The sequence below is a fragment of the Felis catus genome, chromosome C2 (genome assembly GCF_018350175.1).
Source record: "Felis catus isolate Fca126 chromosome C2, F.catus_Fca126_mat1.0, whole genome shotgun sequence".
NCBI classification, from domain to species: domain Eukaryota; kingdom Metazoa; phylum Chordata; class Mammalia; order Carnivora; family Felidae; genus Felis; species Felis catus.
In genome coordinates this window covers 126,423,453-126,451,069 of record NC_058376.1, presented here as the reverse complement: position 1 = coordinate 126,451,069, position 27,617 = coordinate 126,423,453, and the positions used below count along the sequence as shown (strand labels likewise).

Sequence of the window (27,617 nt, the reverse complement as noted above, 5' to 3'; positions counted from 1 at the left end):
ATGCTCAACCGAGTGAGCCATCCAGGCGTCCCTAAAAATATATTTTCTAATTCATTTTCTTCTCTCTCTCTAGCTTTTATAAATTTATTCTGTCTGAAATTTATTTCTGCTGGTTGCATGAATATGGCCTATTTATTCCTACACCAGATGAACAGCCAATTATGCCTCCACCATTGTTAAGTAAACCAGCTTTCCCTGCATTTAAATGTCCCACTTAAACATTTAAAAAATGTTTTAGGCTCTCATATATGGTTAGATGATTTCTGGATTCTTTAGGTTCACTAATCTATTTGTCTATTTCTATTACAACGCCATCCTATTTTGATGATAGCTGCTTTATAACGTGTTACACCTTAATATATAACTTAATTCAACTAATCTGAACACTTAGTTGAACAAGATTCCCTTACCCAGGCCTTTTTCTAAATATTTTCTAATTTCTATAATGTTAATAGCAAACAATTAATTAAGCACTGAAAAAAAAATTTTTAATGTTTATTTTTTAGAGAGAAAGACAAGAGCATGAGTGGGGGAGGGGCAAAGAGAGGGAGGGAGACACAGAATCCGAAGCAGGCTCCAGGCTCTGAGCTATGAGCAGAGAGCCTGAAGCAGTGCTCTAACTGTGAACCGTGAGATCATGACCTGAGCTGAAGTTGGACACTTAACTGACTGAGCCACCCACACACTCCTAATTAAGCACTTATTATGAGTAAGGCACTGTTGTAAGTGATTTGTATGTTAACTTGTTTTATCTTCAACACAATTCCAAGAGATAGAACTAATATCTTCACACTTTACAGATAGGGAAAATGAGCCACAGAATTAAGTAACTTTCAAAGTACTCAGGTAGTAGTGGAGTCAAGACATGGACTCAGGTAGTCTGATTCCTGGGTCTGTGCTCTTAAGCACTATCCTTTTAAACAAAAGAAAACATTTTATATGAAATCATTTTGCTTAGTTCCTCTTCTCATCTCATCTTGAAGAACCTGCAGAAACTCACTGGAATTCAAACTGGTATTTTGTTTTATTTTCTTATTTGAGAGACAGAGAGACAGAGAGAGAGAGAGAGAGAGAGAGAGAGAGAGAGAGAGAGAGAGCGTGAGAGAGCATGAGTGGGGCAGAGGGAGAGAGAATCCCAAGTATGCTCCATGCTCAGTGTGGAGCCTGACGCGTGGTTTGACCCCATGACCCCAGGGTCATGACCAGAGGCAGAATCCAGAGTTGAGTGCTCAACTGACTGAGCCACTCAGGCATATCTTGCATTGGTATTGAAAAAAAAAAACTTATATACTACACGGAAAGAATGGACATTTTTGTAATATTTTCAGTCAGGTACATAGCATAGCTCTTTATTTTTGAGATCTTATCTGATGTCAAATTAACAAAATGTTATGGTTTTCTTCACACTGATTTGGTACTTTTCTTATCGAATTCATTCCTATATATTTTTAAAGATAGAAATTTAACACTGATTTGAATAGCTTAATTCTATCTGTCTGCCTCTCTCCCCCTTTCTCTGTATACTTATTTATGTTAAAGGCTATAAATTAAAAGAGATTAAGCTTTGGAAGTTATATTGATTATTAAAAAAATGGGCAATATCAATGAGAAGGAAAAGACATAATAAAATCCTGTCCTTTTTATTCTGTACTAAAATCATCCTGTATAATATGATGTATGGATATCTTAATGCAATCATTTTTTGGTTTTAACATTTTAATTGTCTTAGGAAAAACACATGAAGTTCAGCCTGTCTTAGGAAAGCCACATGAAATAGCTTCAGCTCTTCCTTGGATACTCCTTGATCCAAATAAAAGGAAAAAAGCTTCCCACTCAATAAAACAACTAAGTTTCTATTTTTATGATTCTAGAATTTTAAACTTGTTCACATTTGATAAAAGGAATGACAAGTTTGTCTATGAACTAAATGTATTTTCTTTTACTTATGAAGAAAACTTAATTGTGTAGAAAATGAAGAGAGAGAACTTATCAAGTACAGAAACATTCCCATACTCTGTATAAAAATCCTTAGTGTTGAAGAATAACCCAACCTTACAGTGTCCAATGACATTAATTTTGTTAGTTTATAATTTTGAATCATCTATTTAGACATGGTAAACTCAAAACAGTTAAAATTTAATTGAAATTCCCTTTGAGATATGACAGCCAAGCCAAATAATAAAATTTGAAAGCATAACAAGCCATAAGTCACAGACAAGAGCCAAACAGCCACAGTGAGGGTAAGAAATGGGTAGTTGTTTGCACTATGAATTAGCAGGTAACTATACAACTTTCTAAAGCTTCGGAAACCTCTTTGTACATTATCTCCATTTCCTCACTAATGTTTTATTCACATCACCTTGAACTGTGGCTTCTTTCCCTGACTACGATTGAAAAGAAATGCTTAAAAGTCACCAACAACCTAAATCACCACTAAAACTAATAATCTTTGCAGTTTTTCTTCTTCTCTGTAATATATGTTATTAACCCAGGTCTCTTGAACATCCTCTTTACTGAGCTTCTATAGGGTATAATAATTTCTTACTACCTTTTTTATATAGCTTGCTAGAGGCTCTTAGTCTCTCTTGCCCTTCCTGCTTTTGTCCCCTAGCCACAATCTTTAAAACTCAGCCATGGGCTCTTTTTTTTTTTTTTCCTTTATAATTCATCTTCTTCTTCTATATTTTTATTATCATTTCCCATACAGACCATCACGGCAGTTTCTGAACTGGTCTTCTGCCTATTCCAAATGATGTTTGCAAATATCACTTTTCTTAAAATATGAATTAGATCATATCACTCCCATGTTTAAAATCTTTGCATGCCTATTACTTAGAATGAACTAAAATTTCCTTACAAGCTAAAATGTTCTACATTATCTGGCTTCTGCCTATATCTCATCTTGTGCCATTGGTTCACTACACTCTAGCTACTGCAGCTCCTGCAACATAATATCATTCATGCTTCAGATTCTCTATAATTGCTATCTACCCTACCTAGGAGGCTCTCTTTTGACACTTCCCATGGCTAGCCTCCTCATCCTTCAGATTCTTTTTTTTTTTTAAATGTTTATTTGTGTGTGTGTGTGTATGTGTGTGTGTGTGTGTGTGTGTGTGTGAGAGAGAGAGAGAGAGAGAGAGAGAGAGAGAGACAGAGAGAGAGACAGAGAGAGAGAAAACATGAGCAGGGGAGGGGCAGAGAGAAAGGGAGACACAGAATCAATTCAAAGCAGGCTCCAGGCTCCGAGCTGTCAGCACAGAGCCCGACGTGTGGCTTGAAGCCATGAACTGCGAGATCATGACCTAAGCGAAAGTCAGGTGCCTGACTGACTGAGCCACCCAGGCGCCCCCTCATCCTTCAGTTTCTTGACTCACAGGTGGCCTCCTCAGCGAATTCTTCCTTTAGGGATTCAATCTAAAGATGGACCCCTCATAATATTATCATCCATCACACTTATTAACTCCTAAATTATTCTTTTACTTGGTTTTGATCTGCCTTCGTTAAGAGAATGTAAACTTCTTATGGGCAGTGAGCTGACCTCGCTCAGGAATTCACCCTGAGTGCTTAGTGTTACAGTTAGAATACAGAAGGTGGTTAATAAATATTTTAAAATTGTAAATAAATTAATGATTCCTGCTTTGAAGAATTCCATTTGCCCATATATACTTTATCCAGTACCTAGATACTAGAATTCTACTAGCAGAAATGACCACAGAAGATTATCTACACTAGATTTTTTGAGATCTTCTTTTTAACAGATGAAGAAGCAGAAAACCACATAAGTCAAATGACTTAGTTATGGTTTTGTTACCTGGCTACCTGTTACCCAGGCCCTCATATTATACTAAAAATTTATCCAGTAATTTGATTCTGCTAAAGCGCGCACGCGCGTGCGCGCACACACACACACATCAACAAAACACCACCACCACCATCACCACCACAACTTGACCCTTAAAAACACCATGAGGCATTCTTTAGGATATGATGATTTAAACTGCTATTGTAAATCTTTAACAATGTGTCTGTTTCCCCAAATTTCAGTCCTCTGTCTCCAACTGTTAACTGAACTTTCATCCACTGTCATACTCCACCTACCTAAAACATAATTTAATTTCTAATCACTCTCAAAAATAAAGGTTACTAGTGGTATTTTGTTACCAGAAAATACAGCTAAATACTAGCAAAGAAGATTGCTTTGGATGCCATTCCATGCCTGAGCTAGTATGTGGTACAGCATGCATGTGAACAAATGTGTGAAAAAAGTGGGGTCATGATATAGATACAGTTTTATGCTTGTTATTCATAATCTGTTCAGCCTTGCCTTCATATCCTAAAACCTTGGTTCACTTAAAAACTTTTTTCCCATTTTATAACTCACTTTTCTAGCTAAAATCAAACTAAACAAACCTGTCACGCCAAACCAAACTAACTTCTTGACTGAAGTTAAACCCAATGTCTTAACTAAACTTAAATCACAAAACATCTAAGAGTACGTAGTTATTTCAACAAGATAAATCCATGCAAAACACCTTGACAACTGACATAGTAATTACTATTTACTGACTGACATATCTTATTTAAATGAGTAAAAGGTTAAAAGTACCAAAGCATAGCACTTTGTCTATTCTTTCCGTAATTTATATTCCCCTGCCTCCCTTCTTCTCCTTGGAAATAACCTTATAGAGCATGGGATGACAAAAAGAAAAAAAAAAACAAGTTCTAACCCACTCTGATAATACGCTGATTCTATGGAAACAGTCAAGGGTAAAAAAATGAATAGAACGTACTACTATACACTATGGCAGGCACTTTGCTCAAGTGTTGACTGGACTGTATTTTATTAGAGAAAATGGTAAGATTCACTAGAAACAGAATGCATAAAGTCAGTGAATGTAGCAGGAACCCGTGTAAGTAAAATAAAGAGAAAATTTTGGAGTAATGTTGAGAGTTTGACCTAGTGAAACTAGTTGGACCATCAATTTTGAAATAGGGCCATCTTCTTAACAAGGATATCCAGGGAGAAAAACACATGAGAATAAAGTAAATTATAAAGTAGGGTCAAGTATACTATAATTACCTGCACCTTAAAAGAAGGTCTGGGAAAATTTGGGTAAGGATTTTTGTTACAGATTAAGAATGAGGTTGTGAGGCAAATATTTGTTTAAATGAGGCAATGTGAGCCACTTTACTGGAGTGTATTTGTATATGATGCATACCTGTTGTTTCTCTCACTGAATTTGTTAAAGTCAGAGAAGATAATGCCAATTAGCATTACTGCTTAGAAAGAACACTAGGGGATGATCACTTTCCTAGTGACCTGTTCAGGTAGTCTATTGCAGGAGATGGCTCATTTTATTCTTATATCCCAGAGGGCTGAACCACACAGGAAAAAAAAAAAATAGGGGAAACAGAAGAGGAAATCAAAAGTATACTATCTTATTTAATCCTCACAAAACCCACATAAGATATGTAAAGAAAATAACCTCTGTATTATGAAGAAAAAGAAGCTAACAATCAGAAAAAAAATGAGAATTCTAGTGACAAAAGATAAGAGTTAAAAATCTGAATGTATTTCTTTTGATTCTGAAGTCCATGTTTGGTTCACCCCAAGTGTCACTTATATCAAAGTGTCCATATTCCAGGTCTGTTGTATGGATTAAGTAAAACAGCAGTTCTTTAAAGTATTATCATGGGTTAGTTTGAAAAAACAAACCATTTGTAGGAAAAAGCATTTCTAGTTTTAAGGAGCTCATATTCATATAAGCTTTTAGAATTAGAATATAAATACTTTATTAAATATACATATCCATTTTGCTGTTCATATTAATTATGTAACATGTAGTAAGATACATACTTCAGAAATTTTCATATAACAATTATTTCTATTTCTTGAAACTAGGAAAATGACTTTTTATTTCCTGGTTTTAATATTTAAGAAAATATAACAAAAGGGGATGGCTCTGGTCTAATTAAATCCTTATGTGTCAAAGCCTTTTCCAAATTCACACATAAATACAGTAAAATTCTAGGGGCACATTTTTTTTTTTTTAAATGAAGTACATCAGTATTTTGTGTCTTAAATCAGCATAAAGAAAACTTTTTTGAGTATTACACAACACATGGATTTTTAAAAACTGTGCAGCATGGTAGCAATCTTAATCTAGAGCGATGTTATAAACTCTAAAAACTATAGAGATGTTATAAACTCTATAAACTATAGAGACATTCTTACTTGTTACAGGAAACAAATTGTTCTCTTTGCAAAAAGACACACAGTGTGCTTACATATATTTAAGAAGTGACCTATATAGGATGGTATGATTATTCATGAAAACCCAAACACCATGTAAATCAACTTGTCAAAATACTATACCTTCCTCTCCTTGAACAGGTTCTTCTAATAGCAACTCTGTCATACATTCCCAGTCTTTCAATAGTTCTTGAGAGCTCTCCCACAAACTGTCCACCAAGTAGGCTGCATGTTCATGTAACTAAAAATAACAAATCAACTGTGACTGAAGAACATTTAATGAAGAAACCACTAATAATATTTCAATTTGATAAACCATTTTCTTCATAATTGAAATGGCTTGGTCACAATATTTCCAAGAGCCACTTAGAAAACAATAAACATATTTGTATGTCATTGTAAATAATGGGGATGCAGTATGAAGACTTGATAATTTTTTGTTTTTTCCAGTAGTAAGGTTAAGTCTATCTCCTAGTCCAACGGCATCATTTATAGATGAGGAAACTGAAAGTATAACTAGTTAACAGAATTCCTGAAATTATAAATTAGATCAAGGTCACTTTTCATTATTCTTGATTTGTTTCTAGAACTAGCTTTTTTTAAAAAAGGACATATATTCCTTTCTCCCAGAATTCCATTTGAAAATTTGGTGTCAGAATTACTTACTTTACATCTCTCATCTTGGTCAAGGTCAAAATGTTATGTTAAGCTACTGTATTTCTTTTCTATTCTATTTCTATTCTATTCTATTTCTATTCTATTCTATTCTATTGTAATTTCTATTCTATTCTATTTCTATTCTTTTCTATTCTAATGTAATTTCCATTTAACTCAATGCATTCCCATCTCACCCCAAACCAATTTTTTGCTGCTCGTTACTCTTGACAATCTTCTTTGGAATCTATGTTTCCACAGTAACAAACACTCTCATGTTCCTCATCAAACACTTCACAGTATACTCTCTACCACTTGTTAGTTATTACACCATGAAGAATATTACTCAAAAAGCTCCTCAAAGAAGGTAAGTAGAGATGTTGGTGTTGTTCTGATTTCTGCTACTACAACTAACTTCTCCACCCTTATTGTAAAAAAGTTCTTCCACCCTTGAGGCTCATGACATCCAGCGAAGCCCAAACTAGTTTCTTGTTAAAACTAATTTAATACATTGAGACCAATGTTAAAAAAAAAAAAATAGAAAAGAGTATATAGCACATATAAAGTTTAAGTACTATTTCATACAATTCTTACTTCAGTTTTATGTGCTTGTACTAGTGAGAGACAATAGTTTTCACATCACGAATACTGGTCCCAAAATGTATGAAAGTGTCCTTTCTAGATGTACTGGTTGTTTGCTGATATACTGGCATAACTGAGAAGTGAGCTGGTTTTCATCCTCACTCCTAATTCTATCATTAATTCTTCTATGTGCATTTTGATGATATATTTAAAGTTCTGCTTCATTTGCACTCCTTAATTCTATACTTCATTTCCATCGTATTTCAAATCTTCCATTCCTCAAATGCCTCAGGAAAGCCACACATACATATGCACATGCATATGCACACACAGTTTTCCAATGATTTTCTCCAGAGTAGATAATACTTATTACCATCTCTGCTTAGAAAGAACACAGGCAAAGGTTTACAGGAAGATACATTCAAACTTTCCAAATTTACATATCTTAGAAAACTATTCCTAGGCCATCAGTAACATCATTCCAACAATGACAGGTACAAGTGGTGTACAACCTGGTTTCAAAAATGAAAAATTAGCAGCAGAAAACAGAAAAATCAATCATTTTCACGTTGTAGCTATTAAAACCTATGCTGGAATGGAGTTATTATTTAAGGGTACAGAGTTTCAGTTCAGGAAGATTTTTAAAAAGTTCTAGAGATGGATGGCATTGATAGTTGCACAGTCATGTAACTGTACTTAATGCCAATGAACTATACACTTCAAAATAGTTAAAATAATAGATTTTATTGTCTACTTCATCACAATTAACTCCTCCCCCATGTTCAATAAACTTGCTTTTATGCCTATGTGCACGTTACATATGTCTGTAAAACAGGTGTAAAAAAGATTCACAATTATATTTTTGGTGGATTAGACCTTCAATACATATAAAACCTCCTTTCTCTTAATATATTTGGTTCTCAATTCTGGCTTATCTTATATGATACTGTCTCCCCAGCCTTCTTTAAGCATTTGTTAATTATATCTAGCCTTTATTCAGCTTGTTTACTTCCTGTGTTAATGTTTTAAAAACAATACTTTTCATTTTATTTCACCCTAAATGACAATCTGCCTTTTATAAAGCATGTTAATCCAATTACACATTTACTGAGATAACTGATATTGGAAATTCTCCTGGCAACTGATGCCCTGTGCTCTACTGATGACATTTTCTTGTCTTATCTGTGCTTTTTTCAGTTTATTTTCTAACATCTATTTTCCATCACTAAGGTCGCTAACACATTTATTTACTTCTCTTCATTTAAGTTTACATTACACTCCCACATTTTAAGAATAATTTTAGGTATTTGCCTTAAGTTTCACTATCATATATTTAGGTTTAGTTTTAGTTTTTTTCAGATTTATTTGCTCACCAATGTTACTGACATTTCTTATTTTCCTTTTAGTGTATTTGTTTTTTATTTTTCTAGAAAACATCCTCAAGTAATACTCTGTATATAGGGTACATGGGTAGTAAACATTTTAACTGCCTGTCCTTAGATTAGTTCCTCTTCTCTATTCTCTCCATAGAACTCCTAACTAGATGATAAAACTTAATCTGTACTACCTGTCTTTTAATTTCCTTCTCACAATGCTTTTGTTCCATCTTCTGGAAAAATCCCATGGTTTAATCTATAGTCAATCTTTGACTAGGTTCATGTGGGCCATTTAATGAGCTGCTTCACCTCTAAATTTTGGAAATCATGTTTTTAAGTTCTATGAACTCCCCTCCTCTTTCATAATAACCTCTTACATTCAGGGGACTTAATCAAAAATTTTCATCAATATGTTGGGTTTTATGCTTGCTCAAGTTTCAGTGATTCTTGGTTGCTAGTTCATGTAATGTTAATACTCCAGATTCAAGAATACTGGTAGCTAGAATCCCTTTCTTAAGTCTGATTGCAAAGTCCTGGGTTCCTTGGTTGTACAGGGGAAGTGAAAAGAGAGAATCTAGAATCTATAATCGGGCAGCCTTTTCCCTCTAACCTGTAGGTATGCAATGTCTTTTGAATGCCAAAGTTCCCTGTTCCTCCTGGTGGCTATAAATTATCTGGGGCATACATCAGCTCCTTTGTTCTCAGACCAAGGTCCACATCCCAAAAATACTTGTAAAGTGAAGAATAAGCTCAACTAAAGGCAGCCACTTAATTACTACCTATAGCTTAATCCTTGTACTAGCCTGTTCTGCTCTGACCTTTGCTTTATTTCAGATATCTACCAGGAAATCTCTAAAAATTTCCCTCTATTTTTGTGCCTTGTATGGGACTCCGGGTTATTTAACTCTAATAGAATTCATAATAACGTACTTTATAGCTTCCACAAATTCCTCACAGTTCTTTCATCTTGAGATATTCAGCGTGAAGTTTTCAGGTGAATGAGTTGTTGGCACAATTCAAGGCTTTAAATAGTATAATTCTATTACCATTGGCATTAAAAAAAATGATTTCTCTATGCCTTGAACCACAGCATATTAAAACTTAGCTCAGGTATGTATGTTGTCATTGTTCCAGAGATTTTTTTGTATGTGATAGCCAATACTCTCAATGTAGTTGCTAACTTCTTTGGCAATTTCCTTATCTTTTTGATTAGTTAAGATGGTGGCTTAGTAGAACCCTTCTGTTAACACCAGTAACCACTTCTTGCAAACTGAATGTGTATACTAGAAGGACATGACAATGTGTTGGCCCATTTTCTGATTATGAGTTTCAAATTCACCAATATTAGCAACAATAATTAGCATAACATGATCAGTCAGGAATTAGTTTGACATGTTTATCATACAGTCTCTCTATCTTGGGGCATCTGTGAAGAGCACATAACTTGCTAGTTTCAAATCTCCTCAAGAATACCACGTAAGTCCATGTCTGATAAAAAAAAAAATTCTAACATGGCCAGTAAAAGCTTGTAATCATCTTTCAGACACTTTATACCAAGGATCTATTGGTAGTGAAAGATAAAGCTATCGAAAGGAAGGCCTTGAAGCGTTCTCAGTGGCTATAAAAAATCCTGGGAATAAAAAGCATGTGGAGCACTAACAATGAAACTAAAATAAATTTTCTAAAAATAGTTTCTGGTATCATAATTTTATAAAAACAGCATGAAAATCAAGTATCTGGAAGCATACTTCAGGAAGCATTCTTCAGGAATTAGATTTAAAAAACAGTAACTCTATAAAGAGTCATTGTGTATCAAAATAATTAAAATTACATTTAAACTTATTTATAAATTATATGTAACATATAAATTAAGATTATATATAAAATTATATCTGTATCAAGGTGGATTTTACTCTTCTATATCTGAGTGTAATTTATTTCATAGGTTCTCCTTTAAACCTATATGTAAGACAAATTAATCTCATTTCCCTGGTGAGTAATTACAATTTTCTGGGTACATTCTGATTCATCTTTAATTGGCTTCAAAATTACTCATAATATTTTAACTGAAATTTTCTCTGCCTGCTGACTTTTCTGCCAAGTAGTTAAATACAATAAGGAGTTCACTGTATAATGGAACCTTATTTTGATTCTTTTTATGAAAAATCATTCACAGTGCAAATAATTATCCCAAGTTACTAAGCTTAAAATTCTAAATACTCTTATATGGGGTTTTATTCTCTGCTGAAATAGAGCCAGTTATTGTTGTATCTTGAATACATAAAAAAAAAAGTTATCATTCATATACTATCATTCATGATCACTCTGTAGAGATTTCTTGGATATGTCAATAAATCTGTTAATTTTCTGTCTTAAATGACTGATATAATTAACTTCATCATTTCATATGCTTAGAAGGAGGGTGACCATACATCTGTATATTATCTAGCAATGTCTTAGGCTATGCTAGTTGCTGTGGAATAATTATTAATAACATTTTTGTCACTCTGAAAAGCCTCAGTTTCTATAGTAAGTTCTATGGTCACATTAGGAACCTGGACTTACCACATTCAAGTACTGATTGTCATACATCTAAAATACACAAGGTATTTTATCGTTGAAATCACTGAATGCTATAAAGGTTGTATTGGCTTTAAAATGTTACTTTCTGATACAAAAAGAAAAGAAAATTAACAACTAGTTTAGACCTATCTCTTAATCTCCATTATTTCACCTGTAATTCATGGAAGCTACTCCATGGACTATAAACTTCTTTTAATTCAGTATTTTAGACTTCTATTACTAAAATGTCAGTCTTGTCATCCAGTGGAAAAAAAAAAGGAAAGCAATAGGATAATCCTTCCAGTTAATCCTAGTTAATTGACTAGTTAACTCATCTATAAGTTAGACTCATTCTTTTTTAAAATTTTTTAAATGTTTATTTATTTTTAAGTGGGGGTTGAAGGGCAGAGAGAGAGAGGGGGACAAAGGATCTGAAGCAGGCTCTGCACTGACAGCAGAGTGCCCAATGCAGGGCTTGAACTCATGAACTGAACTGTGAGATCGTGACCTGAAACAAAGTTGGACGCTAACTGACTGAGCCACCCAGGTGCCCCTAAGTTGGATTCATTCTATGTTATGACTTCTAGGGTCTCTTGCAACTCCACTTTATATAAGTCTATTACTAAAATATTACTAATTAATGTGCTGTAGTAAAACAAAGAATAATTCAGAGTAGGACACCATCAGAATCCCACCCTAAGAGTATGGCTTTAACAAGCATCCGGCTCCAGGTGTACACTAGTTTTATAGGGCAAGAAGGAAGATTTTAACAAACAATGTTTCTTATGAAACAGAGGAGGGCATAAAGAGCATATTATGATTATGAACTAACTAAAAAATAAATATGATTTGCAGTCGTTCTGCAACTGAAAAGAATGCCATAGAGGAGTGGGAAATTTATTTTAATCTTCTTATAACATTTCAGTAAACAGCGGTAAACATAGGAATACAGTAATGCCACCTGAAAATAGAACAGTAATATACATTATAAATTACTGCTTTAATTAAAAAAATGAAACTATAAAACTAAGTACTTATACCTTTTAAAATATCAAAAAGTCCTTGAGCTTTCAGAGATTTGAAAATTTTTCCTTCAATTAATAATCAAGATCAGTTAGTCCAAATTATCATATATTCCTTAAACTTTTCAACAAATAGTTTAAATAGTATTTGCATAGGGGTGCCTGTGTGGCTCAGTTGGTTAAGCGTTCAGCTCCTGATTTTGGCTCAGGTCATGATCTCATGGTTCCTGAGACTGAGCCCTGAGTCGGGCTCTGCATTGACAATGCAGAGCCTGCTTGAGATTCTCTCTCTCCCCCAACCTATAAATAAATAAACATTAAAAAAATATCATTTGCATATCTCATCCCTATCAATTTTTGAAACTACTGTTGTTATTAAAGTCAAATTTTCATACAGAACCTGATTTTCTGTAATACTTTTAATCATGCTCCTTTAAAACCTATATGGCTAAAGGTTTAACTTGAAATGGCCTATCACAAGGGTGATATTTACTGAATATTTAGTGTTTTATCTTAAACCTTACAAGTATTTTGTATTTTACACCATTCTATATCTACACTTGCTTTGTTAAGAAAATGTTTTAAACCCTTACAACATAAAGTGTAGTCAGTCTCTGGACCAGAGGCATAAACAACATAAATATGCATCTAAAAATATTTAGAATATGCTACACCACATCCCAAAGCTACTGAATAGAACTGGTATGCTATTTAACAAGATCCCCATGTAATTTCTATATGTATTTAAAACACTATTCCAAAAACATCCTTTACTCGAATGTAACTCTCCAGACGTTTTGTTTCTTTATTCATTTTCTGTTCATTCCAATTTCCTAAAAAATATCAGTAACTCTTCTGCCCTGTTTTGCCCTAACTCCACTCATTCCATTGACACAGTTCCTAATTCTCTCTGATCTCAATTTTCATATAAGCTGCCTGTTTGTCTATTTCTCATTCCTACAGTTTCTTCAGTACTTTCAAATTTGAATAAGAATCTTTGAAGTATCTTACCTTCCTGGACACTCGACACAAACCAAAAATATTTTTCCAAGTAAAATTCAGGGTCCAAGATTTCTAGATTTTCTCCATTTTAATTCTGTTCCCACTCATTTCTAAGACAAGTAGTTTATTCATTCAGGGACTCTCTTTAGGTTTAGTTTACCATTCACTCAGTGTCATACTAGCAGTAGGAAATACAGTTCTAATACCAAAGAGCATTTTAGTGGGCAAACCAAAGTTCACTTGTGGAAGCAGATTCTGATTGACACTACATTATGAATGTTAATTACAAAATTATTTAAGGATAACTGACATTAAAATGTCACATGGAAATACTGCTAATGGAGATTATAATCTTTCAATTAAAACATTTAAATTCATATTTTTATTTGTCTTTAAAAAATGTAATTTTCAAACAAGTTAGAACTAATTTACAACCTGACAATTTTCACAGGCTCTTTATATAATTTAAAAGCTACAGGCAGAAATTCAAGAAAAACAAAGAGGAACAACAAACAGGTATGCAGTACTATATTATAAAAGTTTAAAAACTGTTAGCCTCTATTCAGTGTTGACCCACACCTACATATGTACTCCTACAAAAGGCAGAATAGAGATTCTATAATCAGGAAATCCATGCAGGCAATTCTGTAAGAAACAGGCTTATTTTCATAGGATTGAAAAATAGCAATTAATTGCAATGAATTAAAAGACAATTTTATTTAAAATTTAATCTAATACAAAAATAAAACAAAGAGCTATGTTAAAATTTACCTCACTTTCAAGAAAGAAAAGAACCAGCATTCTAATGAGGTTCCCATTTGGACTATTCCTTCCCCTCCTCTTTGCTAATGCTTCTTCTGCTTGTGGATCATGTCTGCTAAACAGCCTAGAAATAAGTAACAAAACAAGAGTGTTACAAACCTGCATAGATATGCATTTTAGTCTTTTCCTTCACTGTGCAAATTATTTCAGTGTTAAAAAAACAAACTATCAGAGATCAGGTTACTGATTTATTTCAAACCATGTAACTGATATTTTTATAGGCTAAAAAATGGTTAGATCTAAAGAATTTTGTACCATTCAATCATATATACACTGTAAAAGGAAGCTTTTTAATTTACCAGTATTCAAGTATTTATGAAAAATATAAACTGTTTTATCCTATATGATACTAGAATATATAATTTTAAATAGTCCTATTTTCTTAAATATTAATTTCAGAGTCAAGTTATTAAAGAATTTAACCAAATGTTCTATCAACAATTATAAAAATTCACACTTGTAACAATTGTTTCTAGCATTCTTTTCAGCTCATTACCTAAAAACAGTACTAACTACAGAATAAAATGACATAAACTGGAAATTTTAAAAAATATCACTTAGTGACAAAACTTCTAAAATATGATGAAGATATGACTTGAAATTTTTCATTGGCTAATAAGATTTATTCTAAAAAAAACCTTAAGGACTGCTATAGGTGCCTTATTCCCAGGCATTGCTCTAGCTAAATGGGATATAACAGTGAACAAAGACAAACTTCCTATTCTCACTGAGCTCTCACTCTAATGGATAGAAATAAATAGTAGGTAAATATATGCTATCTCAGGTGTTATAAGGAAAAACGAAACAGTAGAAATAGTGATATAGTATATGATGGTTTAATTATGGAAATTACAGTGGGCCTTTCAGATGAGAGGCTAAATAACTGAATAAAGAGAATAATTTCATGTAACATAAAAATAAACCAATCTCAAGCAGAAAATGAGTACAGAATAACATAAAAATAAACCAATCTCAAGCAGAAAATGAGTACAGAGAAATTGAGTTTTGGGGGAGAAGGGAAGGGGAAGCTATATGGCAGGGGGAAAAGATTAGAGCATTACTTTGAAGCTACATCAGCATAGCTATCAGACTGGTTTAAGAGAAAGTTCTGTTTGCTTGGGTGGCTTTCAGAGGAAAGAATAAATGGGAAAAAAATGAGGGTCCTTTATAACTAAAATGTACAAAATTAGATAATTATATCAGGTACTGAGGAATTAACCTAATTTTTCTAAAACTAAATTATAGACTTTTGATGACACTAAAGTACTCATTTCAGATATGTTTTACTAATTTATGGATGTATGGTTAACCTTGTGTATGAGCTTATAAACTAAGCTGCTAAACAGACTAAATGTGTATGTGCATACATGCATATTTTCTTCTAAACTTAATCATAGAACTCCTGGGGCTATTCTACAGCTTACTTGTTAAGATTTTAAAGATCACAATATTAAATGATGGGAGAATGCTCAAAGACATCATTAAGAATCAAAAGTTCTCAAACTGTATCTCCAGGGCAAGGGCATAGAACAAGCTTATTGAGTGAACCTTCCATTTGAATAGGAATTGGCTTCATTTTCACAAAGAAATAAGAAATAACAAAGGCTTATTACACTTGTGGCTTTTAATGTAGAACATTCCAACTTTAAACTTTTTAGCAAGTATTTCAAACTTAGCAAAATACAATGTAGATAAAATAAGATATATCAAAGGGTCTTTCTGACACAAGTGCTGCCAGTTTATGGCCTCTATTCTGTAGAGAACCAACCAACCTCTATAATCTATTTTTTCACAGAAACTATAATAGCAATAAATTCTAAAAACACAAAGCTTTTTGAAAAGTAAAGTAGAGAACAGACGCTAATGAGAATATAACAGTCCTGGAAAAGGAAGAAAAGTTAAGACTATAGTACACCCTTGATATTTGTGACAGACAACACCTCAAGATAAATATGGAAAGAGAACAGTTCTATTAGCCATAGATGTCACAGTCAGTGGCAAATTCAATATATTACTTTAAAAAAAGTCATGCTTGAAAAATCTGGACATTCTTCCTTACTTTCATTACCAGCATGTACTAGTAGCCAACTTCTGTCTTAAAGAAAGATTTTTCACATAGAAATAACTTTTCCCACTTTGAGAGGTACCAGTGAGTACACAACAGTTTGTTGCTGCAGCACTGAGATGCAGATGCTGAATGGAGGGCTAGGCCTGCTCATTATGAAAGTTAATCACCCATGCACAACAGATGCCTGGTGCATGATTTATATCTGTGCTTAGCATAGTCACAAATTACTACATGTAGTAGACTTTTGGGGTTCACCTGCCAATGATCAAAGTCACTAAGTTAAATCTATAAACAAAAAAACAAAAACAAAGTAAAACACAGCCCCCTCCCAAATATGTTTATACTTTAAGAATGATTTACTAATAAATTATAGAACATACAGTAGGCCACCATCAAAATGTACTGCATAAGAACAATTATACTCATAAAATCTCATTAGCTCAAGCCTTTTCAGTAATAAAAGTTTTGCTTTTTAATTAAACCGCAACTGTATAGCTTTCAGAATCACTATAAATTACTGGTCAAAATAATCTTCACCCCCATAGAAAGGTGAAAAAAAAACACGAAAAGTTGGAAGGCATTTTGAAGGTGATTTTAGATTACAAATGTTGAGAAGGTGATGAGAACTAAGAATTTTAAGAGAGGGGAAAAAAAAAACCTGGTGAAATGAAATATAAATTATAAACTTCATGTGGAGCTTTTATAAACTTCATGCACTTCCCCAATCTCCACTCACACCTCTAGCTGAGAACCATCCTTTTAGATTTCAGGGAAAAGGAGTATGTCACAAGGGACATCATTCTTATGCGGATCTGATTCGTGATATGCACATAAGGTTGTAAGAAAATTATAGTCCCCAGAATTTGAAGTGGCCACTTGTAGCACTGTTTTTAGTCACTATTACTTTCTCCCACTAACTCTAAAACAACAACAAAACAAAATGCAAAATTAGAAACTGTTTTCAAAGATCATTAACTCACTTTTTGTGAAGGAATTCTCCAGCTGCCACAGCAACAGGGCGATGTGCTGAGTACACCAAGTGGTAAACATTTTCACAGTCTTCATTGGAAAGAGCTTCTTCACTTCCACTGAAAAATTCAGAAAGCAACATCTGAGCCAAAATAAATGTTTACTTTCAGTTGTATCTCTATTTAAATTTTGTAAAGTTCATAAAAGCTCAAGGCATACTGACTTTATTTTTGTCTCTTTTAATCTTACTTTGAAAGTATATTTCTCTTTCATTATAAAATATACCTAATCATCATTATGTAAAATTCAGAAAATACAGATAAAATAAGAAAATAAAATGTCCACGTTTCTTTCCACACATAGACACCCATGGTACGTACACCTTGGGATATAGCAGCCCAAATTAGCTAAATTTCTTTAAATGTGCCTAACATTTTTGTTGACAGGCACTAGGAATATATCTGTCCATTTCACAGTTAAATTATTATAGTAGGTAACTCTTCTTTCCAGAACTGTCTTTCTTTCTTTTCTTACTTCCTTGCTCCCTCTCTCTTTCAAGTAATAAGCTCTACGTTCAATATGGGGCCTGAACTAATGAACTCGAGATCAAGAGTTACATGATCCACTGACTGAACCAGCCAGGTGTCCCAGAAAAATGTCCATTTTAAATTATATTTTATCACTATATTTACAATACCACTTTGTCTTCTTTCTATATAAAGTGGATTCAGTAGTCAAAACCATTCCTTCACTTATACAAATTCCTCATCTTTCTATTCATGTATTCTTTTTTTTTTTTTTAAATTTTTTTTTCAACGTTTTATTTATTTTTGGGACAGAGAGAGACAGAGCATGAATGGGGGAGGGGCAGAGAGAGAGGGAGACACAGAATCGGAAACAGGCTCCAGGCTCTGAGCCATCAGCCCAGAGCCCGACGCGGGGCTCGAACTCACGGACTGCGAGATCGTGACCTGGCTGAAGTCGGACGCTTAACCGACTGCGCCACCCAGGCACCCCAGTCTATTCATGTATTCTTAAAGTAGGAGCCATTTCAGCAATGTGTTTTTAATTTTTTTTCCAAAAAAGGAACGTCCATTTCCTGACTATTAACATGTTTAAAAAGGTCTGATACAATTAAAGATGAACAATGAATAAAGTACAGAATTCTCAGGTTGTACAGGTACTTGACAAGATGTAGGGGTATAAGTTCATTCCTCAGAATTCAATCCTAGATATGCCTCAGAAGAGGAAGTTGAAGGAACTGTCAAATAACCAGAAAATCAGAGTAACCTTTGCAGCAAAAGAAGGTAGTTGCATCACAGTATAAGAGGCTGTAGTTCTGAATGAAAAAGGGCTGCGTATCAAGGATGGCAAACAGGTTAGAGCATTTTTTTTTAAAGTATATTTTTCCCCCTCTCATCAATGCCTGTTCTAATTCCACTGTGAAGCAAAAACAGTAGCCAAATATAGCATCAGAGGGTTACAATAGGGTTGTGTTGGAACCAAGAGGCACTGAAAAATTAACAGTATGTTTAGGCAGACTGGCTAGCCCATGACCTAAACATCCCTGTATTTCCCTTCCATACTCTGAGAGTCATGAGATTACCACTGAAGGAGACAGTTTTAACACTGTCAAGGAGAAGTTACAAATTATAACCAGAGGTTTTCTGTCTTGAAGCAGAAATGTTTTGCCCATGTCCAACTCATACCCCTAAATTATGAGGAGAGGTACAAGGCTAAGGCCTAAGTTTTATTCCTTCCCCCAATTATATGATGACATCAGCTAAATTAGCTAATACCTTTACGAGAAAGTTAAACTCACAGGAAACAAAATTTAATGAGATAACTCAGGAACCCAAATTTATAAGTGAAAAGAAAATAATCTATACCCAAAGAAGGAAAATTAACAGAAAAAGAATTTAAAGGAGATATAACAGGATTACATGTGACTTTACATGTTATTTTGATAGAGATCCCATAAGCCAAGAGAAATAAGGCCAGATCATTTCATACAAACGCTGTCAAAGACTAGAAAGCTGGTTTTGTGATCCTCAGCTCATTACTCACAAAAATAATATACAAATAGAAATCAGGGGATTGAGCAATACAATGGATAGAGAGTATTTCTTTCAAGAGAAAATGTCAGAGTATTGTGTAACTCCGAAACCTCCCCCAGAGAAATTAGAGCCAAAGTTTCAGAGAACCACTATAAAAATTTTATAAACATCCCTTACAATTGTGAGGAGGTTTAAGGAAATGGTACCAGGTGTAGAACTTAAAAAAGTGTAAATGTGAAAAGCTGACTGGAGCAACACATGGTAGTAAATTAAGATAAGAAGGAGTACAAGGGGACCATTCATAAATGGCTGTGTTACCTGTAGGCTGGATACGGAATACTTAAAGGGAGCCAGTCTGAATAGTTTTAAAAGACTTTGCCCAACAAGACTACCTATAGGGCAAGCAACTCCAACAGAGGAAATATGAAAGTCAGGGGCTGAGACTCAAAAGTAAATAGCCAGAGGAGGTACCATCTACTCGGGAAATTGAAGTCACAAATACCTAGAGTGGTGAGAGATCTCTGAGGAATCCCTAAAAGGACCAATGTGTACCTAATGAATCAGGATATCTGATAGAGCTGGAGGGCCATAACTGTACCTTTTAAAGAAGGTTGTACCCAAATCTCTTCCAACGAAAATGGAGAAAAGAACCTTAAAACTAGACTTTTGAAACCAGCCAAACCATTTTCTGAAGTGTGAAGAAAGTAGGATTTTTTAGCCAACAAGGTCTCAGATGATTTGAAACATTCTTCAAGAAATAAACCAGCAGGAGAAATAATCTTGGAGAAGTCTACGAAATAATTACTCTTCCACAGAAACAAAGGATGAAGAAATATCAAAGAGAAGTTTACTCTTGTCTAAATGAGCAAATATTGAAATTAGATAAAGGACACACAAGGATGGATGGACACACACACACACACACACACACCCTTAACAATACATATCTTAAACTCCAGATAATTCCAACAAAACAGACAGGTGAATGTCAAGTATTTTTTTATTTGAGGGAAAGATACTGGTAAGTTTGTGAAATTTACAAGGAAACAATAACTAGGGTGTCAAATATTTTAAAATAGACTTGAAAAGGAAAAAACTTCAAAGATATAGGTAATTTAAATAAATTCAAAGTAATGAATATAAATACATAACTGTACACGCAGTTAGTTGTTTTTAAAACATATTTAGAAAATACAGAAAAATGACCAAACCACTCAGAACACATTCTCAGATAATACAATAAAATAAAAAAGGACAACTTAAGACAATCTGATTTGGAAGGAACAGAAACCTACCACTGAATAATCCATAATTAAATCAGTAATCATAAAAATAATCAAAATATTTTTCACTAAATGTATATACAAACACTTTATGTCCAATTTTTTTGAAAAGTAGTAAAAGAGTACTTAAAAGCGTATTTATTACTTTAAGTGTAATTATTAGAAAACATGAAACAAATGACTTAAAGAAGCTAGTTCATTAAAAAGAAGGTAAGATAGGGGTGCCTGGGAACTCAGGCAGTTAAGCATCTGACTCTTGATTTTGGCTAAGGTCATGATCCAGTGGTCATGATATTGAGCTCTGCGTTAGGCTCTGTACTGAGCATGGAACCTGCTTAAGATTCTCTCTCCTTCTGCCCCTCCCCTGCTCAAGTTCTCTGTCTCTCAAAAACAAAAATAGTAAGACAGACATGACTGATCAACAAAAAAGGATACAAATAAAATAGATGAAAAAGAGAAATAGCACAGTTTTATAGAGTAATAAAAATATCAACTGTAAAATTTAAAAACTGTGATGAAACTGATATATAAAAAATGTTTCTAAAAGCCAAAATTAGTACAATAAGAAATAAAAGTTAATTTAGACAGATAACCAATGAAGAAGTAAAAATGGGAATCAAAGACTTTTTTTCCTCAAATTCAAAAGTAACATGGCTTTGATAAGAGTATACGCTCAAAATTGCAAGGAAGTATTAATCTGTCACAGAACATTTGTTTCAGAAAGGGAAGGCAAGAAATTACTGAAGATAATTTTACAAAGAGGATAAAACCTAGATTTCAAAATTGGATAAAGGACAAAAAAATTCTGTCAAATTTAGACATAAACACAGATGTGAAAATCCCAAGATATTAAATATGACACTGTATTCAAGCAAAGCACAATAAAACCAAATATATTCTGTTCAAATATGATATATTCTAGAAATGCCAGGGTGATTTACCACCAAGTTATTAATTTCATTCAGTCTCATCAATACATGAAAGGAACCTCCCAGAAAACTTGTAATACAAAGGGATTTCTATCATATATCAAAAACCTATCTTAGAAATCACAGCAACAAGAACTTTAGATGCCATCCTAGAACAAGAACAAAAAGATTCACTCTCAGTGATACATTACAGTGCTCAAAGTCCTGCCTAATGCAATTAGCACGAGAATGAAGCCAAAGTTTTAAGGGGAGGAAATGAGACAAAACTGAAATTGTTTGCAGGTGATATATAATCATCTACATAGTAACTCTAAAGAATCGACAATTCATCAGAATACATGAGAGTTCTAACAGGTTGCATGTATAAGACTAACATAAAAATTAAACATTTCTGTGTCTCAGCAATAATCAGGCAGAAAATATCATTAACACTAAATACTAATCATATAACAACAAAACCATAAAGTATTTCAGAATTGACCTAAGAAATACTTTTATGAAAAAATTAAACCTTATGTAGAATATCTAATGAGATTTGAATAGAGAAATGCATCATTTTAATGCATAAATGACACAAAATTGTAAAAAACTGAATTCTCTCCTAAATCTATCATAAAATTCAATGTGTTAGCTAGCCCTTTTCCTCAACCACAGACCTCAATAGTTAAAACCAAAAACAGACAAGACAGCTTAATTCTCACCAAACATGTTCTAACCAAACTCATTGTGATGATTTCCTATCACAGCTTCTTGAGGCACCACTGCTAAAGGTGTTTTGCAATGACTGGAACATCCTTACTGCCAGACCAGAAAAGCCCTGAGAGTAACAGAATGCCTGGGAAGACCACACCCCACACATCCCTTCCCTGTCCTTGATGGTGGGCTGAACACATACTGATCCTCGTCCATGATGATGCGCTATTTGCCTGCTCTCTTGTACGTACCCCGCCAGAGCCTCTCCCTATAAAACTCTAGGAGAAGTTTTGCTGATGGAGAAGTCAGTTGGTAAGACCTGAGCTTGCCACGTCCCTCGGCTACCAGCACCCCGAATAAACTTCTCCCTTTCTCTTTTCCAAGCCCTCATCTCTTGAGTACTGGCTTCTCTTACAATGAGTTTCTCTGAGTTCGTTTGGCAACAGTGTTGGCAAATCTAGACAGGAGCTATGCTTTCGATTTGTCCACTTGCTTCATTATTCCTCGGGAAGGAGTATGGCTGCAGCCGAACACTAAGGTTTACTCATTTGGCTTCCCGAGTTAGCAGTTAGGAATGAAAGATTGTTCGGTAACAAATGCAGTTCTAATATTTAAAAAAAAATTTTTTTTTTAACATTTATTCATTTTTGAGACAGAGTGTGAGTGGGGCAGGGGCAGAGAGAGAGAGACACAAAACCTGAAGCAGGTTCCAGGCTCTGAGCTATCAGCACAGAGCCTAACGTGGGGCTCGAACCCATGGACCGCAAGATTGTCATGACCTGAGCCGAAGTCAGATACTTAACCAACCGAGCCACCCAGGCACCCCAAATGCAATTCTAATATTTAAAATGCCGAAGTTTTTGAGGAATTAGACAAATGTACTTAAAAAAATCATAGAGAAGAAAAATAATCCACAGGTAGCTAGTGGTTTTAAAAAGAAAGGCAAAGAAAAAGGAATCAACCAAAAAGGGGAGGTCTTGCTTATAACATATATCATAAAGCTACAATGATAAAGAATATGGTACTAGAGCATAAAGGGGTAAAAAAGATCAAAACAGTAGACATGGTACAGATGGTACATGGTGTATGATAGAAACAATGTAACAAACTGGGAGAAGGATTTGTAATGATTTTGCTAAGACATGCATTCTCTCACATGCATTCTTCCCAGTTTTTAGTCAAAGCTCTATAGATAAAAACTACTGCTATTAAAAAAATCTCTATCATACGAATGACACAATTTAAATGGCTTATTTCCCTTCCCCTACTTCTATACCATTCCAAAGAAGCCTATTTGAAAAACCTATCCCTTTGGATACCTTCTCTTTCTTGCTCTCTTTTTAAAAATAGAAAGGTATTTACTTTGCTGATATTTCCTCTGGACTGCAAAAGAAAACTTTTACATTGAAGAAACAAACAAAGTCAAAATAAAAAACAAAAAGAGAGAAAAACAGAAAACATTTCCTTAAAATGTAAAAGTAGAATCTAATGTGATAACAATATATATTAGGGTTATGTATGTGAAGTACATCAAAAAAGCTGGGAAAAAGACATTAAAATATCAAGATTAAATTATTAACAAATATACTTACTGAAGTATCAGAGTAACCAATCGAATAGCTTCCACAGCAACATCATATTCCTTATCAAGTGTCATTGATACAATGCGATCCTGAAAAAAAAGTTAAAAATCAAATGAAACATGAGCAGAAAATAAATTGGGACTGACCCAAGAGAATATCTTTGGGAAGTATATGCAAGATTAATGGTAGATTAAATAGAAAGCTTTACTCTTAAAACCATATTATCATAGTCTTACACATATAAAGGAGGTGGTTAGTATAAATGTTCATAATCTAAAATCTTTCTCATCAACTGGCATTCCCTAACACCGAGACTAGTAACACTTCATGTACAAAATTAATATAAAAAGTTGTATATAAAGAAAATATTATTTTAAAGCAGGAGAGCCTTCTGCTGAAGGCAATACATAAGAACTCATGTTGGTAATATCTTTTGTAAAGCAGAGATTCATTAATCTATTTAATACAGGCTTATTTAAAAAATATGTAGAAAAGAATATGAGCTAAACACTTGTTATGGTAAGGTTATTTGCTAAACTAGCTAGAACTAGCATGTTAAAAGTAAAAAACAAAATAAGCTAAGCATTTTTGATGCTTACCTTGAATCGGTTAGTAAATAACTCCAATTTGGGGAATAATTCTCTATTGGTATATAGACTTTGTAGAGCTTTCAAACATTTCAGTCTGACTTCTCCTTGCTTCAGAAATACAAATAAAAACACAACAGAAGAAGTCAATTCCACACCACAAAAGTTGAAAAGATTTAAGTCTATGTGAAGACTAAAGTAATTTTCAGCTTAACTATTCAATTTACATAATAATGTAACTCAACATAGGGTAGAACTGAACAATTGTATAGTCTGTGTTGCACTTCTATTTAATTAAAAATGCACTGAAAATCCCTTAGTTGCTTGAGAGTAAGCTACACCTTTTTCAAACATTTATCAACTCTGATTCAACATAGAGTATTTTTCACACGGTACTGTGGCATTTTGGGAAAATGTTTAACCTATGATTTTAATTAGAGCAGGGTATGCTAATTTGCCCTTTATGTAACTATTAAATAATCCCGTAGAAAAAACTAATTTCATATTATAGGGTCATCATTTTTTCATTTAACAAATATTTTCTGGGTGCATTTTACATTCCACAAAGAGGAGTTAGGAAAGAAAACAGGTAAAGAGAAGAATGCTTAAAACAGAAACAAACTGATAAAGTGAAATGTCCTGAGGCTGCTATTTACTAGAGGAGTATCTTCAATAAAGCCATTAACTTGGAATAGAAAATGTTTGTGATCAAAGTATATTGACGATCACCTAGAAATTTAGCCAACTCTCTCAAAGGATTCAAAAAAGAAAGCAATGTGCTATAACAGAAGTCCACATTCTAGAATCAAACAAAACTAGATTTAATTTCGAATTCTACAGCTTATTAGCAACATGAGAGATGGCAAGTATATTAATCACTCTGATCCTCAGTTTTCTCATTTATTAAATGGTGAAACCAACTTCATAAGGTTGTAGCAAGGATTAAATACAGGTGTATGCTGGTCAAAGTTTGAACAACCAGTTCTGGGGGATGGGGCCCTGAACTGTTGCATTTGCAGATTTCTGTGATGTAAATACTACATCTACAGTCAGTTTCAAGCTACCAACAACAGATGTTATGGAACTCGTATTTGCAAGGGGATGTGCATAATGTCTTGTAACCTGATTCAAGTTATCTCTAGCATATCACTGAATGAGATGGTGTTTGTTGGTAAAGTCTCAACCACATAGGAGGAACTTGAGACACCTGTAGTAGATGCTGTTGATGCCCCACCCAGATCCCCATATCCTAATATACAAGGCTAATCTTCCTACTTGCTCCTGTGTTGACTGCTAATGGTTCATAGCTGCACCTCTCTCTGGAGAAATGACCATGCTTGAAAGGAATCACCTGGCACAAAGATTCCTGGGAGGTTATGCTCCACAGTGTCCTCTTGTCTAAACCCTTTCCCTCCTCCATGATAAGGCCTACAGCCAGTGGGGAATGATACAGGATAAAACAGCCCAATCTCCTTGCTCCAGGACAGGACAACCTCTAAGATGACCCTTTAATATGAAATTAGTAACTCAATATATGCTACGGAGTGCTATAGGAATGGGGCAACTTGAACCAGCAAGAACCAGGAGAATATGTCGGTGGTTGCTGAGGGTGTGGGAACAGAAAACAGAATGTGGGAGAGTTTTTGGATAAAGGGCAGTCTCCTTTGAAAGAGGATGTAAGACCCTGTAAGGGCCTTTGGAAATGGCCTAACACATTGCTGGATAGCTCTAGGAAAAAGCAATGGTGAATATTAAATGAAACAGAGATGCCAGAATCACTGTGGCACAATGAGAAAGGAAGAAATTTAAAGACAAAGAAAAGCATGCCAGATAGGATCTATTATATAAGCTCAGAAGACCTACCAGTTGAATATGTTCCTCATAAGGGCCCAGAGAATACTCTGTTTACCAAGGCAATAAGGAAAATACTGGTGATGGGTGCACAGACATTACTGAGAAGATCCAGAGTGATAGTGTTCTGTAGACTAGGGCTGACAGGAGACACTCAAAATTTAGCTTCTGGTAGCGATGGAGATAAGAGCACAGAATAGCAGAGACAAGGTAGAATTACGTAACCATTAGACGCAAGGGAGGCATAAATATGTTAATGAGCAGCAAAGTCAAAGGGCAGTCCAGAGATTCACGGAGATGGCTCAAAGGAGATGGTCTTCCTGGAGGCAAGATAGGGAGAAACCCAAAAAAAGTATTATGTGATATATTTACTCCCAAGAAATCAACAATGGATGAGCCAAAGACTAAGGAGAGCTGTCCCAGCATAAAATCACAACCCAGATCTAAGATAGCATATAGGTAGTTTCCTCACTTCTTTCCAATTATAGATTTGAAAATAGGCCATCAGGGCGTCTGTGTGGCTCAGCAGGTTAAGCATTTGACTTAGGCTGAGGTCACGATCTTGTGGCTCATGGATTCAAGCCTTGCATCAGGTTCTGTGCTGTCAGCTTGGAGCCTGGAACCTGCTTCAGATTCTATGTCTCCCTCTCTGCCCCATCCCAGCTCGCGCTCTGTCTCTCTCAAAAATAAACATTAAAAAAATAAAAGAAAAAAAAAAAGAAAATAAAGCCATCAAAGATGAAATGACTATCCAAGTTCCACAGCCAAATATAGGTAGAGCAAAGACAGTAACTGAATCGTACTTCACTTTATCCAGTCATGCCTCTCAACTGACTGCCTCTCTTCCTAAGTCTTGGTTCTTTACCTATAACATGCCCTGCCCACAATGCAGGAACTTAATTAAATAAGATGGTACCCATGACAGCACTTTAGAAACTATAAAATAATTCAGATGAAAACTCCAGTTGCCTTTTTGGTAATGGATCTATTTTGGGTTTCTACTATACTCTGAAGCTTATTTCTATTATACTATCTAAAAGCATTGTTGTCTTCCATTACACAAAATTCTATTCAAATGTGAATACTGTTTAACGCAGTGCCTAATACATAGTTGCTTCTCAAGAAATAATTTTGAATGAATAAATATACAAATATATGAAAACAGAAAAGAAACACAGATGAAATGATTTGCTGAACGAAGAGGCTGGGCATATTTGTCAGACACTCTAACTAATCAACATTTTTGCAAAATTCCTTTTGAAAGAAAATGTTAAGAGCTGTAAAAATTATTGTGTAGCATGATATCATAATGAGTTGTGTTTTT

The 27,617-nt window shown here is 34.2% G+C and overlaps 1 protein-coding gene across 4 annotated transcripts in view; it reads right to left on the bottom strand.

Annotated features, from left to right (window-relative positions):
* Positions 1-27,617, bottom strand: part of STAG1 (stromal antigen 1) — a 410,325-nt gene that overhangs the window by 83,908 nt on the left and 298,800 nt on the right. For all 4 annotated transcript variants that reach the window (XM_023260539.2, XM_045036401.1, XM_019810669.2 and 1 more), the window contains 5 exons: positions 24,455-24,553; positions 23,865-23,944; positions 17,322-17,429; positions 14,223-14,337; positions 6,377-6,494 (listed from right to left, as the gene is read on the bottom strand). In XM_023260539.2, coding sequence (XP_023116307.1) covers positions 6,377-6,494; positions 14,223-14,337; positions 17,322-17,429; positions 23,865-23,944; positions 24,455-24,553 — 520 coding nt within the window. The remainder of the gene's footprint in view (positions 1-6,376; positions 6,495-14,222; positions 14,338-17,321; positions 17,430-23,864; positions 23,945-24,454; positions 24,554-27,617) is intronic.